The sequence below is a fragment of the Zalophus californianus genome, chromosome 1, assembly GCF_009762305.2.
Source record: "Zalophus californianus isolate mZalCal1 chromosome 1, mZalCal1.pri.v2, whole genome shotgun sequence".
Taxonomy (NCBI): Eukaryota; Metazoa; Chordata; class Mammalia; order Carnivora; family Otariidae; genus Zalophus; species Zalophus californianus.
The window spans coordinates 33,711,479-33,726,745 of NC_045595.1; the positions used below are offsets into that span (position 1 = coordinate 33,711,479).

Sequence of the window (15,267 nt, forward strand, 5' to 3'; positions counted from 1 at the left end):
CAATTTTCAGTGTAAGCGACCACAAATCCTGAAACTTATCTTGCCTGATGAGAGACAGACAGAAAATGTGTGCTCGCACATGCAAGCAGGGAGGAATAGAGGGGGAAGGAGAGGGAGAAAGAATCTGAAGCAGACTCCAAGTTCAGCCCAGAGCCTGACGTGTGGCTTGATCCCATGACCCATGAGATAATGACCTGAGCCAAAACCAAGAGCCAGATGCTTAACTGACTGAGCCACTCAGGCGCCCCTGTCTGATAACTTTATTGATAAAGTTATTTATCTTTATATTTATTTATTCATAAATAAAATAAATTTCTCAGACCTAAAGAATAAAGGAATTTGATGGAGTTCCTTATATTCAACTGATGTTGGCTTGGGCATTTTGAACATAATTATGTGCGAAACAGTATTAATGTAAAATTATAAGCACTCCCAAAAGTTTCTGTTTAAATCTTAAATATGTTGCTGTGTGGCTAAATATATCGGTATTTTTTTCTTTTTCCTATTCTCTGTTAGCTGTTTTTTTTTTCAGTCTCATGAATTTATTTTTTAATTTTTTAATTTTTTATTATGTTAATCACCATACATTACATCATTAGTTTCTGATGTAGTGTTCCATGATGCATTGTTTGTGCATAACACCCAGTGCTCCACGCAGAATGTGCCCTCTTTAATACCCATCACCAGGCTAACCCATCCCCCCACCCTCCTCCCCTCTAGAACCCTCAGTTTGTTTTTCAGAGTCCATCGTCTCTCCTGGTTCGTCTCCCCCTCCGACTTACTCCCCTTCATTCTTCCCCTCCTGCTATCTTCTTCTTTTTCTTTTTTCTTAACATATGTTGCATTATTTGTTTCAGAAGTACAGATCTGTGATTCGACAGTCTTGCACAATTCACAGCACTCACCATAGCACATACCCTCCCCAATGTCTATCACCCAGCCACCCCATCCCTCCCACCCCCCACCACTCCAGCAACACTCAGTTTGTTTCCTGAGATTAAGAATTCCTCATATCAGTGAGGTCATATGATACATGTTTTACTCTGATTGACTTATTTCACTCAGCATAACACCCTCCAGTTCCATCCACGTCGTTGCAAATGGCAAGATCTCATTCCTTTTGATGGCTGCATAATATTCCATTGTGTATATATACACCACATCTTCTTTATCCATTCATCTGTCGATGGACATCTTGGCTCTTTCCACGGTTTGGCTATTGTGGACATTGCTGCTATAAACATCGGGGTGCACGTACCCCCCTCTTTGGATCCCTACATTTGTATCTTTGTGGTAAATAGCCAGTAGTGCAATTGCTGGATCGTATGGTAGCTCTATTTTCAACTGTTTGAGGAACCTGCATACTGTTATCCAGAGGGGTTGCACCAGCTTGCATTCCCACCAACAGTGTAGGAGGGTTCCCCTTTCTCCACATCCCCGCCAACGTCTGTTGTTCCCTGACTTGTGAATTTTAGCCATTCTGACTGGTGTGAGGTGGTATCTCATTGAGATTTTGATTTGGATTTCCCTGATGCCGAGCGATGTTGAGCACTTTTTCATGTGTCTGTTGGCCATTTGGATGTCTTCTTTGGAAAAATGTCTGTTCATGTCTTCTGCCCATTCTTGATTGGATTATTTGTTCTTTGGGTGTTGAGTTGGATAAGTTCTTTATAGATTTTGGATACTAGCCCTTTATCTGATATGTCATTTGCAAATATTTTCTCCCATTCTGTCGGTCGTCTTTTGGTTTTATGGACTGTTTCTTTTGCTGTGCAAAAGCTTTTTATCTTGATGAAATCCCAGTAGTTCCTTTTTGCCCTTGCTTCCCTTGCCTTTGGCGATGTTTCTAGGAAGAAGGTGCTGTGGCTGAGGTCGAAGAGGTTGCTGCCTGTGTTCTCCTTTAGGATTTTGATGGACTCTTGTCTCACGTTTAGGTCTTTCAACCATTTGTAGTCTATTTTTGTGTGTGGTGTAAGGAAATGGTCCAGTTTCATTCTTCTGCATGTGGCTGTCCAATTTTCCCAACACCATTTGTTGAGGAGACTGTCTTTTTGCCATTGGACATTCTTTCCTGCTTTGTCAAAGATGAGTTGACCATAGAGTTGAGGGTCCATTTCTGGGCTCTCGATTCTGTTCCATTGATCTTTGTGTCTGTTTTTGTGCCAGTACCATACTGTCTTGATGATGACAGCTTTGTAATAGAGCTGGAAGTCCGGAATTGTGATGCCGCCAGCTTTGCTTTTCTTTTTCAACATTCCTCTGGCTATTTGGGGTCTCTTCTGGTTCCATAGAAATTTTAGGATTATTTGTTCCATTTCTTTGAAAAAAGTGGATGGTATTTTGATGGGGATTGCATTGAATGTGTCGATTGCTCTAGGTAGCATTGACATCTTCACAATGTTGGTTCTTCCAATCCATGAGCATGGAACGTTTTTCCATTTCTTTGTGTCTTCTTCAATTTCTTTCATGAGTATTTTATAGTTTTCTGAGTACAGATCCTTTGCCTCTTTGGTTAAATTTATTCCTAGGTATCTTATGATTTTGGGTTCAATTGTAAATGGGATCGACTCCTTGATTTGTCTCTCTTCTGTCTTGTTGTTGGTGTATAGGAATGCCACTGATTTCTGTGCATTGATTTTATATCCTGCCACTTTACTGAATTCCTGTATGAGTTCTAGCGGTTTTGGGGTGGAGTCTTTTGGGTTTTCCACATAAGTATCATATCATCTGCAAAGAGTGAGAGTTTGACTTCCTCTTTGCCGATTTGGATGCCTTTGATTTCTTTTTGTTGTCTGATTGCTGTGGCTAGGACTTCTAATACTATGTTGAATAGCAGTGGTGAGAGTGGACATCCCTGCCGCGTTCCTGACCTTAGGGGAAAAGCTCTCAGCTTTTCCCCATTGAGAATGATATTCGCTGTAGGTTTTTCATAGATGGCTTTTATGATATCGAGGTATGTATCCTCTATCCCTATACTCTGAAGAGTTTTGATCAAGAAAGGATGCTGTACTTTGTCAAATGCTTTTTCTGCATCTATTGAGAGGATCATATGATTCTTGTTCTTTCTTTTGTTAATGTATTGTATCACGTTGATTGATTTGCGGATGTTGAACCAGCCTTGCAGCCCAGGGATAAATCCCACTTGGTCATGGTGAATAATCCTTTTAATGTACTGTTGGATCCTACTGGCTAGTATTTTGGTGAGAATTTTTGCATCCATGTTCATCAAGGATATTGGTCTGTCATTCTCCTTTTTGATGGGGTCTTTGTCTGGTTTTGGGATCAAGGTAATGGTGGCCTCAAAATGAGTTTGGAAGTTCTCCTTCCATTTCTATTTTTTGGAACAGTTTCAGGAGAATAGGTATTAATTCTTCTTTAAATGTCTGATAGAATTCCCCTGGGAAGCCATCTGGCCCTGGACTTTTTGTTGAGAGATTTTTGATGACTGCTTCGATTTCCTTAGTGGTTATAGGTCTATTCAGGTTTTCTATTTCCTCCTGGTTCAATTTTGGTAGTTGATACATCTCTAGGAATGCACCCATTTCTTCCAGGTTATCTAATTTGCTGGCATAAAGTTGCTCATAATACGTTCTTATAATTGTTTGTATTTCTTTGGTGTTGGTTGTGATCTCTCCTCTTTCATTTATGATTTTGTTGAATTGGGTCATTTCTCTTTTCTTTTTGATAAGTCTGGCCAGGGGTTTATCAATCTTGTGAATTCTTTCAAAGAACCAGCTCCTAGTTTTGTTGTTCTGTTCTACTGTTCTTTTGGTTTCTATTTCATTGATTTCTGCTCTGATCTTTATGATTTCTCTTCTCCTGCTGGGTTTAGGCTTTATTTGCTGTTCTTTCTCCAGCTCCTTTAGGTGTAGGGTTAGATTGTGTATTTGAGACCTTTCTTGTTTCTTGAGAAAGGCTTGTATTGCTATATACTTTCCTCTCAGGACTGCCTTTGCTGTATCCCAAAGATTTTGAACAGTTGTGTTTTCATTTTCATTGGTTTCCATGAATTTTTTTAATTCTTCTTTTATTTCCTGGTTGACCCATTCATTCTTTAGTAGGATGCTCTTTAGCCTCCATGTATTTGAGTTCTTTCCGACTTTCCTCTTGTGATTGAGTTCTAGTTTCAACGCATTGTGGTCTGAAAATATGCAGGGAGTGATCCCAATCTTTTGGTACTGGTTGAGACCTGATTTGTGACCTAGGATGTGATCAATTCTGGAGAATGTTCCATGGGCACTAGAGAAGAATGTGTATTCCATTGCTTTGGAATGGAATGTTCTGAATATGTCTGTGAAGTCCATTTGGTCCAGTGTGTCATTTGAAGTCTTTATTTCCTTGTTGATCTTTTGCTTAGATGATCTGTCCATTTCAGTCAGGGGGGTGTTAAAGTCTCCCACTACTATTGTATTGTTGTCAATGTGTTTCTTTGCTTTTGTTATTAATTGCCTTATAAAAGTGGCTGCTCCCATGTTAGGGGCATAGATATTTACAATTGTTAGGTCTTCTTGTTGGCTAGACCCTTTAAGTAGGATATAGTGTCCTTCCTCATCTCTTATTACAGTCTTTGTTTTAAAATCTAATTTGTCTGATATAAGGATTGCCACCCCAGCTTTCTTTTGGTGTCCATTAGCATGGTAAATGATTTTCCACCCCCTCACTTTCAATCTGGGGGTGTCTTTGGGTCTAAAATGAGTCTCTTGCAGACAGCATATTGATGGGTCTTGTTTTTTAATCCAATCTGATAGCCTGTGTCTTTTGATTGGGGCATTTAGCCCATTTACATTCAGGGTAACTATTGAAAGGTATGAATTTAGTGCCATTGTATTGTCTGTAGGTGACTGTTACTGTATATTGTCTGTGTTCCTTTCTGATCTATGCTGCTTTTAGGCTCTCTCTTTGCTTAGAGGACCCTTTTCAATATTTCTTGGAGGGCTGGTTTCATGTTTGCAAATTCCTTTAGTTTTTGTTTGTCCTGGAAGCTTTTTATCTCTCCTTCTATTTTCATTGACAGCCTAGCTGGATATAGTATTCTTGGCTGCATATTTTTCTTGTTTAGTGCTCTGAAGATCTCATGCCAGTCCTTTCTAGCCTGCCAGGTCTCTGTGGATAGGTCTGTTGCCAATCTAATATTTCTACCATTATAGGTTACATATCTCTTCTCCTGAGCTGCTTTTAGGATTTTCTCTTTGTCTCTGAGACTCGCAAGTTTTACTATTAGATGTCGGGGTGTTGACCTATTTTTACTGATTTTGAGAGGGGTTCTCTGTGCCTCCTGGATTTTGATGCCTGTTTCCTTCCTCACATTAGGGAAGTTCTCTGCTATTATTTGCTCCAATATACTTTCTGCCCCTCTCTCTCTTCTTCTTCTGGGATCCCACTTATTCTAATGTTGTTTCGTCTTATCGTATCGCTTATCTCTCGAATTCTGCCCTCGTGATCCTGTAGTTGTTTATCTCTCTTTTTCTCAGCCTCTTTATTTTCCATCATTTGGTCTTCTATATCACTGATTCTCTCTTCTGCCTCATTTATCGTAGCAGTTAGTGCCCCCATTTTTGATTGCACCTCATGAATAGCCTTTTTGATTTCGACTTGGTTAGATTTTAGTTCTTTTATTTCTCCAGAAAGGGTTTCTCTAATAACTTCCACGCTTTTTTCAAGCCCAGCTAGTATCTTTAAAGTCATGATTCTGAACTCTAGGTCCGACATCGTACTAATGTCCGTATTGAGTAGGTCCCTGGCTGACGGTACTACCTCTTGTTCTTTTTGCTGAGGTGATTTTTTTCGTCTTGTCATTTTGTCCAGAGGAGAATAGATGAATGAGAGAACAAAATGCTAACAGTTTAACAATGTCCCCAGCAAATATACTCTATACAAATCAGAAAAGACCTGAAACCAAGGGAAAAGAAAGGGAAAGAAAGAAAAAAGAAAGAGAAAGAAAAAAAAAAACAAAAGAAAAAGATAAAAACAAAAACAGAACAATACAAAAAAAAAAACCAGAATGTGATCAAATATGATCAGGCTAGTGCATAGATCAGTGCCACACACTAGATTTTGGGCGTATTTTGGTCTGTTAGAAAAAAGTGCCTCCTAAAATTTTAAATGAAGAAAGACATATATGTACAAAACAAGGGTTGATACAATGAAGGGATGGAGGATGACTGTAAAGATGAAAATTATAAAAGATTTTATAAAAGGAATTGATAAGATAGGAAGTTGTTTGAAAAAAGAAGAAGATTTAAAAAAAAAGAAAAAAGTGAGAGAATGTGATCAGGCAGGAGACTAGAACAAAGCCATACACTAGTGATTTAGGGTATATTTTGATCTGTTAGAAGAAACTGTATCTTAAAATTTTAAAGAGAGAACAACTTATATATATATGCCAAAAATAAGGGTAACTACTATGAAGGGATAAAATATGACTCTAAAAATGAGAAATAAAAAAATGTTTTTTTAAAAAAGGGATTGATAAGATGTTGGTTGAAAGAAGGAAAAAGAAAAATTAAAAAAAAAAGTTAAAAAAATTAACTTTGAAAAACTAATGAATCATGGTAAGAAAAGCCGTGAATTCTATGTGCAGTATTCCCCTAGCGCTGGAGTTCTCCCGTTCCCTTTGATCGGTAAACTTGGTCTTGGCTTGCTGGCTGTTCGCTGATCTTCTGGGGGAGGGGCCTGTTCCTGTGGTTCCTAAATGTCTTTGCCGGAGGCGGAATTGCCCCGCCCTTGTCGGTCTGGGCTAAGCAAGCTGCTCGGGTTTGCTCTCAGGAGCTTTTGTTCCCTGCAAGCTCTCGGTACAGTTTTGGAGGACCAGGGTGAAAATGGTGGCCTCCCAATCTCCACCCGGAGGAGCTGAGAACTCGGGGCCCCGGTCCTCAGTGTGCCCCCAGAGAAAAGCAGTCACTCCCATCTCCCTGGTCTCCGGCCGAACTGCGTGCTCACCAGCCTGTGACCGAGCGTTTCTATCTCTGGCACCCGACTCGGTGTGGAGTCTCCAAACCCAGCAGAGCCCAGCGGTGCGCTCCCGCGCCGCTCCTCCCCGGGGGAGGAAGGGGAGTCTCCCACGCTCTGTCGCTTGTTGGGTCCCTGCTGGAGGAGCAGTGGCCTGACTGGGCCGTGGATCACAGTTTATGGCCACCCCGAGCTGAGAGCCCGTGCCTTGGCTCCGTCTCTGCAGCTGGCTTCGCTGCTCTGATATCTGGGAGCTCTGCCGCACTCAGTCACACCCGGTCTTTCTGTGACCCCGAGCGTCCTGAGACCACACTGTCCCGCGAGCGTTCCACCCCCAGCTTAGCCACTGGAGCGACGTCCCTCCGTGGAGCCGACTTCTAAAAGTTCCGATTTTGTGCTCTGCTGCTCTGTCACTTGGCCAGAAGCGGTCGAGGGAGGCCCCTCCCCCGCCGTCTATCCTCCCGAATATCGCCTTGGATTCACTTCTCCACACGTCCTACCTTCCAGTAAGTGGTTGCTTCTCTGTTCAGAGAGTTGTTGCTACTCTCTTCTTCGATCTCCTGTTGAGTTCATAGGTGTTCAGAATGGTTTGATCCCTATTCAGCTGAATTCCTGAGACCAGACGAAATCCAGGTCTCCTACTCCTCTGCCATCTTGCTCCGCCCCTCAGTCTCATGAATTTAAATGACATTTGAGTTATAGAAGTTTGAAATCTGCAAAAGCAATTAGTAACTTCTGATTTGTGTTTTAGTAGATAAACAGATTGAATCTGGTTATTTTATTCTCTGAAGGTAAGAATTCTGATGAAAGAAGGGTTAGAGAATCAATGCATGCAAAGTAGCCACATAGATTAAAAGACTAATTAACGTATTGATTAAAATTTAGCAGTAGATAGCAAGCATCTCTCTGAGTCCTCTCCTAAGATTAAAGAGAAAATTACAATGAAATGCAGGATGTTTGTAAAGAATCTAGTCCTATTAGACATTCCCAGTGGGATTTTTGTTTTCCTTGTGTTTCCTTGTGAGAAAATGATGAGGCAGGTGTAATGTTTTATTTATGTTCTGAATTTTACAAAATCCTTTAAAAATAATTAATGTTGGAAAAAGTTGGCTCTTTTTTTACTTTCGTACATTACTTAGGAACATATTCTTGTGACTTAGAAAAGGCCACCTTTATTTCCAGAAAGAAATCCCAGTTACTTGTCAGTCTTTTACTGCCTCTTGTGGTTTAATTCTGGCACATCTCTGGGTTGTTTTGGTGACATCTCTAGATCATTTGCAGAGTAGACCTTCGTGGTCTTTGAGGTTCTGTCATGTCTCTCAGGCTGATCATATAGTACGGTATTAATATTTATGATAATGTACTTTTCTGTTTCTATTAAAAGAATTTTTAATAATTTACCTCTCCTGGTTCATTACTGGATTTCTCATCAGAGTAAATTCATTTTTGCAATGAACTCTTAAAATGGTTTTATGTTGAGTGCTAAGTAGAGCAGTGTGTTTGCTATGTACTAAGCTTTGTACCACCTGAGCATTTTGTGTACCCAAAGGATGGAAACAACTTCATCATTTTGAACTTTGCCTGTGTGTTTGAATAATGCTGATTTTTCTTTTTCTGTATCTTAGTTTTTAATATATAGTTTTAATATATATATTTCTACCTTTTGAATAGTAATATATTCATGTTCAAAATCCAAAAGATGAGAAAAGTTAATGATTCATTTTAAAAATTACTATGTAGCAACCATATCGAGAGTCTTTTTGTGATTCTTCTGTCTGCTCACGCCCAACTGGTTTTGATTCACATTTTTAAATGGTGCCTTTTAGACTTTGTGTATTGAGCTTTCTTTGACACTGTTCTTGAGTTCATATTTTTCTGAAATTTTTTCCTGAATTTTTTTGCTTTGCCTAAGTTGTAACCAGTTTAAAAATATTCTACATAGGCTCTACTGTATTTTTTAAAATGCAGCTTCTCCAAAGCAACGTGATTTCTTTTGGGAGATGACTAGCTGGGGCCAGGTTTTAATATGCTCTGGGAACTTAGCTTTTCTTCCCCCCCCCCATTTTTTTTTTTTTTTACTTAATTTAAAAATTATCAAGGAATTTTTAAATAAACACAATGGAGAGAGAATACTACAGGAATCCTTAGATATATGAATCTTAAAATACAGATCTGGATTCTCAAGGACCATTACCTATTTCAAAATAGAAGTCTCCCCTGAAACGGTCTTACTTCAGTTTTACTACTCATTCGTTGAAAAGATAAAAATATAACATTTGGTCTGATACGGAAAGATCAGCAAGACAAATTTAGTGATAAAAGCAAGGTGCAGCACAGTGCATATTGCATATACCTTTTTTTAAAAAGAAAATAAAGTACATATTCATATTTGCTTATATATGCCTAGAGTAACTTCAGAAAGATACAGTAAACAACCAGAAGTGGTTACCTGAGTTATTAGACTAGGGAAAGAGACTTTGAACTCTTAACCTTTCTGAGATTGTTGACTTTTAAGCCATGTGGAAGTATTAAAAATGAACTTAAAATTAATTTTTAAAATAAAAATTTATTTAAAAAATTACAATTTTAGAATATAGCACAACTATGGTTATTTCCCCAGGAAAATCTATAAATTTAGATAGAAGGTCCTTGGACTATGCCAGATAAGCTGTGGACTGATAGGTATGAGAAATATGCTTTAAAGATTACCTTTTTCTTATACTTACCCCCAAATGGTGGAGAGCTTATTTGATTATAACCTTCTTTCCTTTTCTTTTTAAAGGCTGGTGGGGTAGCAGGTGTTGCTGTTGACTTGATATTATTTCCTCTGGATACCATTAAAACCAGGCTTCAGAGTCCACAAGGATTTAACAAGGCTGGTGGTTTTCGTGGAATCTATGCTGGCGTTCCTTCTGCTGCTATTGGATCCTTTCCTAATGGTAAAAATTATATTGATATTCTCACCGCTAGAAAACCAAGATAATGAGATTTATTTTCAGCATGGTATATGGTGTTACCCCATGTAGAATTGCTCATGTGTTGTAGCTTATCTCTTGAATTTGTTTTCTATTCATTAACCTGCTGCTTTTGAATCAGCTAGTGCTAGAGATCCCATTCCACTATATTTGTAATAGAATATGAGCAGTCTTTCTAAAATGGTTTTTCTTGTTAAAATTCCCAGGTAGAATCTTGAAAATGTTACTCTAATATTGGTTGTTATACTTCAGAGCAGTGGTTCTCACCCTTGCCCACACATTGGAATCTCTTGGGAAGCTTTAAAAAATACTGATGCCTGTGTCCCCTCCGTAAGTTTTAATTGGTCTGGCTTTGCCTGGGTATTTGGGGGTTTAGTTGCTTCCTAGGTGATTCCAGTGTGAGGCTGAGTTTAATAACTGCTGCCTTGGAGATTCTTTTGGAGCACATGAACCTGAGAGGCCTTAAACCTTTTCTGTCTTAGCTAAATTGCTCTTAGATGATGCATCCAACTCCCACTAACCTCCTCCTGTGTACTCTCCTTTGAATGTCTTGCTTTTGTTGTAGGTTTGGAGTCACATTATGTGATTTATGGTCCTCTTATTTTGTAATCAGTATAATCTTTATTTAATCCACTTTTTTGTGTACTTTTTTTCAGATACTTATCTCATTTTGTTTACTGATGCTTTCAGTGGCACTTAATAGCAAACCAAGTGAACAAAACCACCACCACCACCACACACACACACACACGCACGCACACACACACACACACACACACACACACACACCCTCATAATTTTAGAACCTCTGCTCTAGGATATTCTTAAACTCTGGAGTTTTTTCTCAGGATAATTCATGAGAAATTCTTTCATGTTCATTTGTGTTCATCCGGAGCATAGTATTCACATAAAGATTGGTAGTGCAGGGAGAAAATAGTGTTTTGATCCTTCGGTTCTCTCTTTCTTCTTCTTCCTCCCCCAGCAGCTCTTAGAACGGCAAACTGTCTTTGAGGCTATCCTTCAATTTTCATGTGTTTTAATACTTTTAGTAATTGATTGTAACAATTATTATTGAGCCCCCACTCCCTGTCAGGTGTGGTTCTCTGTGTGGGAGAGATGCAGCCATTCCTAAATTTGACCACAGTGCAATCACCTGACGAGGTTAAAAAAGTACCGATGCCTGTGTCCTGCTTTCAAAGATGTGATTTCATTGGTCTGAGGTGTGGCCTGGGCATTGGAGTTAAAAAAAAAAAAAAATCTTATGGTATTTCTTTCATTGTTCTAAAAGTTCTTTTTCTCTTACAAATTGCACAGAGGAATCAGTGTTGGTAGACAGCAGTAGTAGTAGTCTATGGAGAACATGGTGTGTTTAGGCTCACAGGACTATTTTAGATTCTTGCCAGCTTGACTTTACGTACCATGTGGGTTTTGAACTTTTGCATGTGTGAGAAAATGTTTTTCTTGCCATACTTACTCTGTTTTTTCGCCATCCACAGAACATCAGTGGATGGGTGATGCTGGGTAGTCACTCAAAGTGCCTGTGGTTCAGAAATGGCCTTTTTGTTTTTCTGTGAATTTTTGGTAAATAGGAGTTTTTGTGTGGCACCTTTTTTTTCTTTTACTGTTTGTTAAAGTTCTGGTCCGACTGTAGTACACCAATGTAACATTCAGTGGCTGTAGACTTTTCTGAGAACATACAGTGGTCCCCCCTTATCCGTGGTTTTGCTTGCAGTGGTTCAGTTACCCATGGTGAACCGTGGTCCAGAAGCAGATGTTGCTCCTTCTAATCCATCAGCAGAAGGTCAGTAGTAGCCTAATGCTACGTCACATGCCTACATCATTCATCTTACTGTATCTCATCACATAGGCATTTTATCATCTCACATTATCACAAGGAAAAGGGTGAGTACAGTATAGGTATTTTTGAGAGAGAGACCACATTCACATAACTTTTATTACAGTGTACTGTTATAATTCTATTTTATTATTGTTGTTCATCTCTTACTTTGCCTAATTGAGAAATTAAACTTTAGCACAGATATGTATGTATAGGAAAAAATGTAGTATATATAGGGTCTGGTACTATCCATCATTTCAGTCATGCTCTGGGGCTCTTGAACAAACACCCTGTGGATAAGGGGGGAAACTGCAGTATTCTGCAGGGGTGAAGAGTTGGGGAAGAAGGGGGCTAAGGGTTGAAAGAGGAGACAGCAGACCCCTATTCAGGATCTTTATTTAGAAGGGAATGTAGAAAAAGCATAGGATTTTGTTTTTAAAGAACTAGAAGAGGGGCGCCTGGGTGGCTCAGTCGGTTAAGCATCTGCCTTTGGCTTGGGTTATGATCCCAGGGTCCTGGGATCGAGCCCTGCGTCAGTCTCTCTGCTCTGCTGGGAGCCGCCTTCTCCCTCTCCCTCTGCCTGCAGCTCCACCTGGCTTGTGCTTTCTCTGTCAAATAAATAAAATCTTTAAAAAAAAAATAATAAAGAGCTAGAAGAGATGGTAGGTATCAGCCCAATTCCTGTTCTTTTTTGTAACTTGTCCACAGCCTCACTTGGAACCTTGTGACATCATTTCCAATTAGTGGCGTTTTCTTGGGTGTCACCTTGGAGAATTTGGGGATTTACATTTCATTTTGTTTTTTGTTTTTTTAAATAGGCTCCACACCCAGATTTTAGCACAAAGTGGGGCTTGAACTCTTGACCTTGAGATCAAGACCTGAGCTGAGATCAAGAGTCAGATGCACCCAGGTGCCCCTAGGATTTACATTTCTAAAGATTTTGTCTGTCACAAAAGTAGCAATATAGTCTGAGTAGGTTGAGGTGGTTAACCAGGAAAACCTAGAAACTTGTAGCACTTTCTCCCTTCCCTGGGGATGGGGTGAGAGGGTGAAATGTGTAGCAGGTGGAACTTACTGCTGAATTTGGTTATGGATATTCTAGCTGTACATTTAGTGAGTGTGCTGAAGTAGGGAAAGCCTTATTGAGAACCACTGTGGGAATAGGGACCTATGTTATGTAAAACTGTTTGCACTGGTCATTACTCCTTCAGGGACAAGAGTCCTCATTTGGCCCGGTGTTTTTATTTGTTAGCAGCCTGTGGAGAGTTGAAAAGCTTGTTGACTTTAACTGTTGAACACTGATTTTCACTATGAAGCTCTTTTTCTGAGTGTTTTAGACTTTAATGTGATTTTGTTCAAATGTCCTTCAAAAGATGAATTTGTCATTCATTTATCTTTCATGCCTTATCTTTTATGGAAGTGATAAACATCTTTTGATTAACAGTACATGACAGGTTTTAAAAGCGCTTTTGTGCAGTTAAGATTAGTTCATGGTGATAGGGGTAGCTTTTTTGAGATTTTGATTTCCAGTTGTAATTAGATAGTTGATTATTTCCTTGATGTAAAGGTGACATGATATAGTAAAAAGTAGCCATAGTTATTTTGAGTGAACAATAATAAAACATTATCAAATAGATGTTTTATTTAAAGCATATGTTTTCAGTTTTAACCTGTCTGAATCAGTGTAGCGGATTGTTTTATTGTATGTAAAGATAATTTGGATCACAGAAATTCATATCTTATTCTAGATTGTTTACTAAAAAAATGTCAAGTGACTTATTAATACAAAATGGTGAATGTTAGGTTAGCTGTTAGCCTCCCTCAGGGCTGGGATCATGTCTTTTGCATTTTTATAAGTCCAGGTTTGGGCATATAACATGGACTCTGTAAATTCTACAAGAGTGGGGCAGGGAGGAAGAGTATGTGTTCAACTATTATGTTTATCTCTTACCTCACAATTTAATAGAGTTGTAATTTTTTTTTAGAAACATTTCTAAACAGTTTGAATATATATTTAAACTTTGTGAAAGACTGGTTTGTTTTAAATTTCAGCTGCTGCTTTTTTTATCACCTATGAATATGTGAAATGGTTGTGGCACACTGATTCATCTTCATATTTAATGCCTGTGAAGCATATGTTGGCTGCTTCTGCTGGAGAAGTGGTAAGTAACAAGTTATGCATATAAAATATTTAAGGAGTGCAAATCATGCGTATATCTCTGGTACAGATGATTATTTCATTTTTAAAAGACAATTTTAAGTTATGAAAGTCATAAGCACCAATAAATGTAAATGGATTAAACATGATAGTTAAAAGATAGAGTCTAGATAGGATGAAAGAAAAATCCAGCAATGTGCTATTTTTAAGAGACATTCTTAAAACATTATTTTACAGAAAGAAAATTAAGGAGATGGAAATAGATACCCATGCACATTGTGGTGGCTTTGTATTGTGTCAACATAACTGAGCTGGAACTCCATTTCCTAGAACTCCCTTTCCAGGATGGTTCCAGGTTATGCTGGCTACAAGAGAAACTGGCACAACATTTGTGAGGTAGAAGTGAAGCAGTCGTTGGGCTGATGCTTATAGGATTGGTGTTGGAGTCAGGCACAGTTCGTACACCTCATCTCTGGTCTACAGCCTCTCCACTTCCTACTGGATCATCTCCTTCAGCTGTTCTAAATTCTTAGATATGTGGGCTCTGCTGTGAAGAATGCTATCTTATACTACAGGTCACCCACGTCATTGAGGTTGGTGCAAAACAGAGGATCAGTTTATCCTTGCTTTTTGCCATATCACATCATTTCATCCTTGCCCATCGCCTGCCCTCTGATTTCTGTCCTAACACTAGATGCAGAATCAACCGTTCTACATAACCTGCTTAATTAGCTCCCACAATTACTGTTCACATCTATAATAACTCTTTATTCTTATCCCGTATAGTGGTTCCACTTGTCTGATAAACCCAAGCTGATACAGAAATACAAACTGGAAAAGAGCTGATAGAGTAATGTCAGTATCAGGCAAAAAATCACCGAAAGCCAAAAACCAGAGAGACTATTGTACAGTGATACAAGGAACAATGCTCTTGGGACATGTAATAAAACTGAACCTGGACTAAAATAGTCTCAAATTATAAAGGAGAGATTGCCAGAAGTACAAGGAGAAATGAATAGAAATGTAATTTTTAAAATTTAATTTTTCTTTCATCATGATAAATGTACCCTTTAATCCCCATCACCTATTTCACCCATCCCCCCACCCACCAAAACTATAATCTTTGTTGGAGATAAACTTCTATCTGTATGTCTTAAGACCAGGCAGGCAGAAACATTTATTGAGACCATAGAAGATGTGAACAAGAAAATGACAGATTGGGCTAATGGATATGTATGGAGCTCTGCACCTAACAGTTGAAGATTATTCATTTTTTTCTAGCATACTCGGAACGTTAATAAAAATGTAGTACACCAAAGTGAATTTCAACTTAGTGTTGTGTAGAGACA

At 38.8% G+C, this 15,267-nt stretch overlaps 1 protein-coding gene across 4 annotated transcripts in view; it reads left to right on the forward strand.

The window, feature by feature from the left end:
* SLC25A26 (solute carrier family 25 member 26) overlaps nt 1-15,267 on the forward strand; it is a 133,637-nt gene that overhangs the window by 9,227 nt on the left and 109,143 nt on the right. For 3 of the 4 annotated variants that reach the window (XM_027586781.2, XM_027586782.2, XM_027586783.2), the window contains exons 2-3: nt 9,731-9,887; nt 13,813-13,922. In XM_027586781.2, coding sequence (XP_027442582.1) covers nt 9,731-9,887; nt 13,813-13,922 — 267 coding nt within the window. The remainder of the gene's footprint in view (nt 1-9,730; nt 9,888-13,812; nt 13,923-15,267) is intronic. The other variant, XM_027586784.2, reaches the window with a different exon arrangement.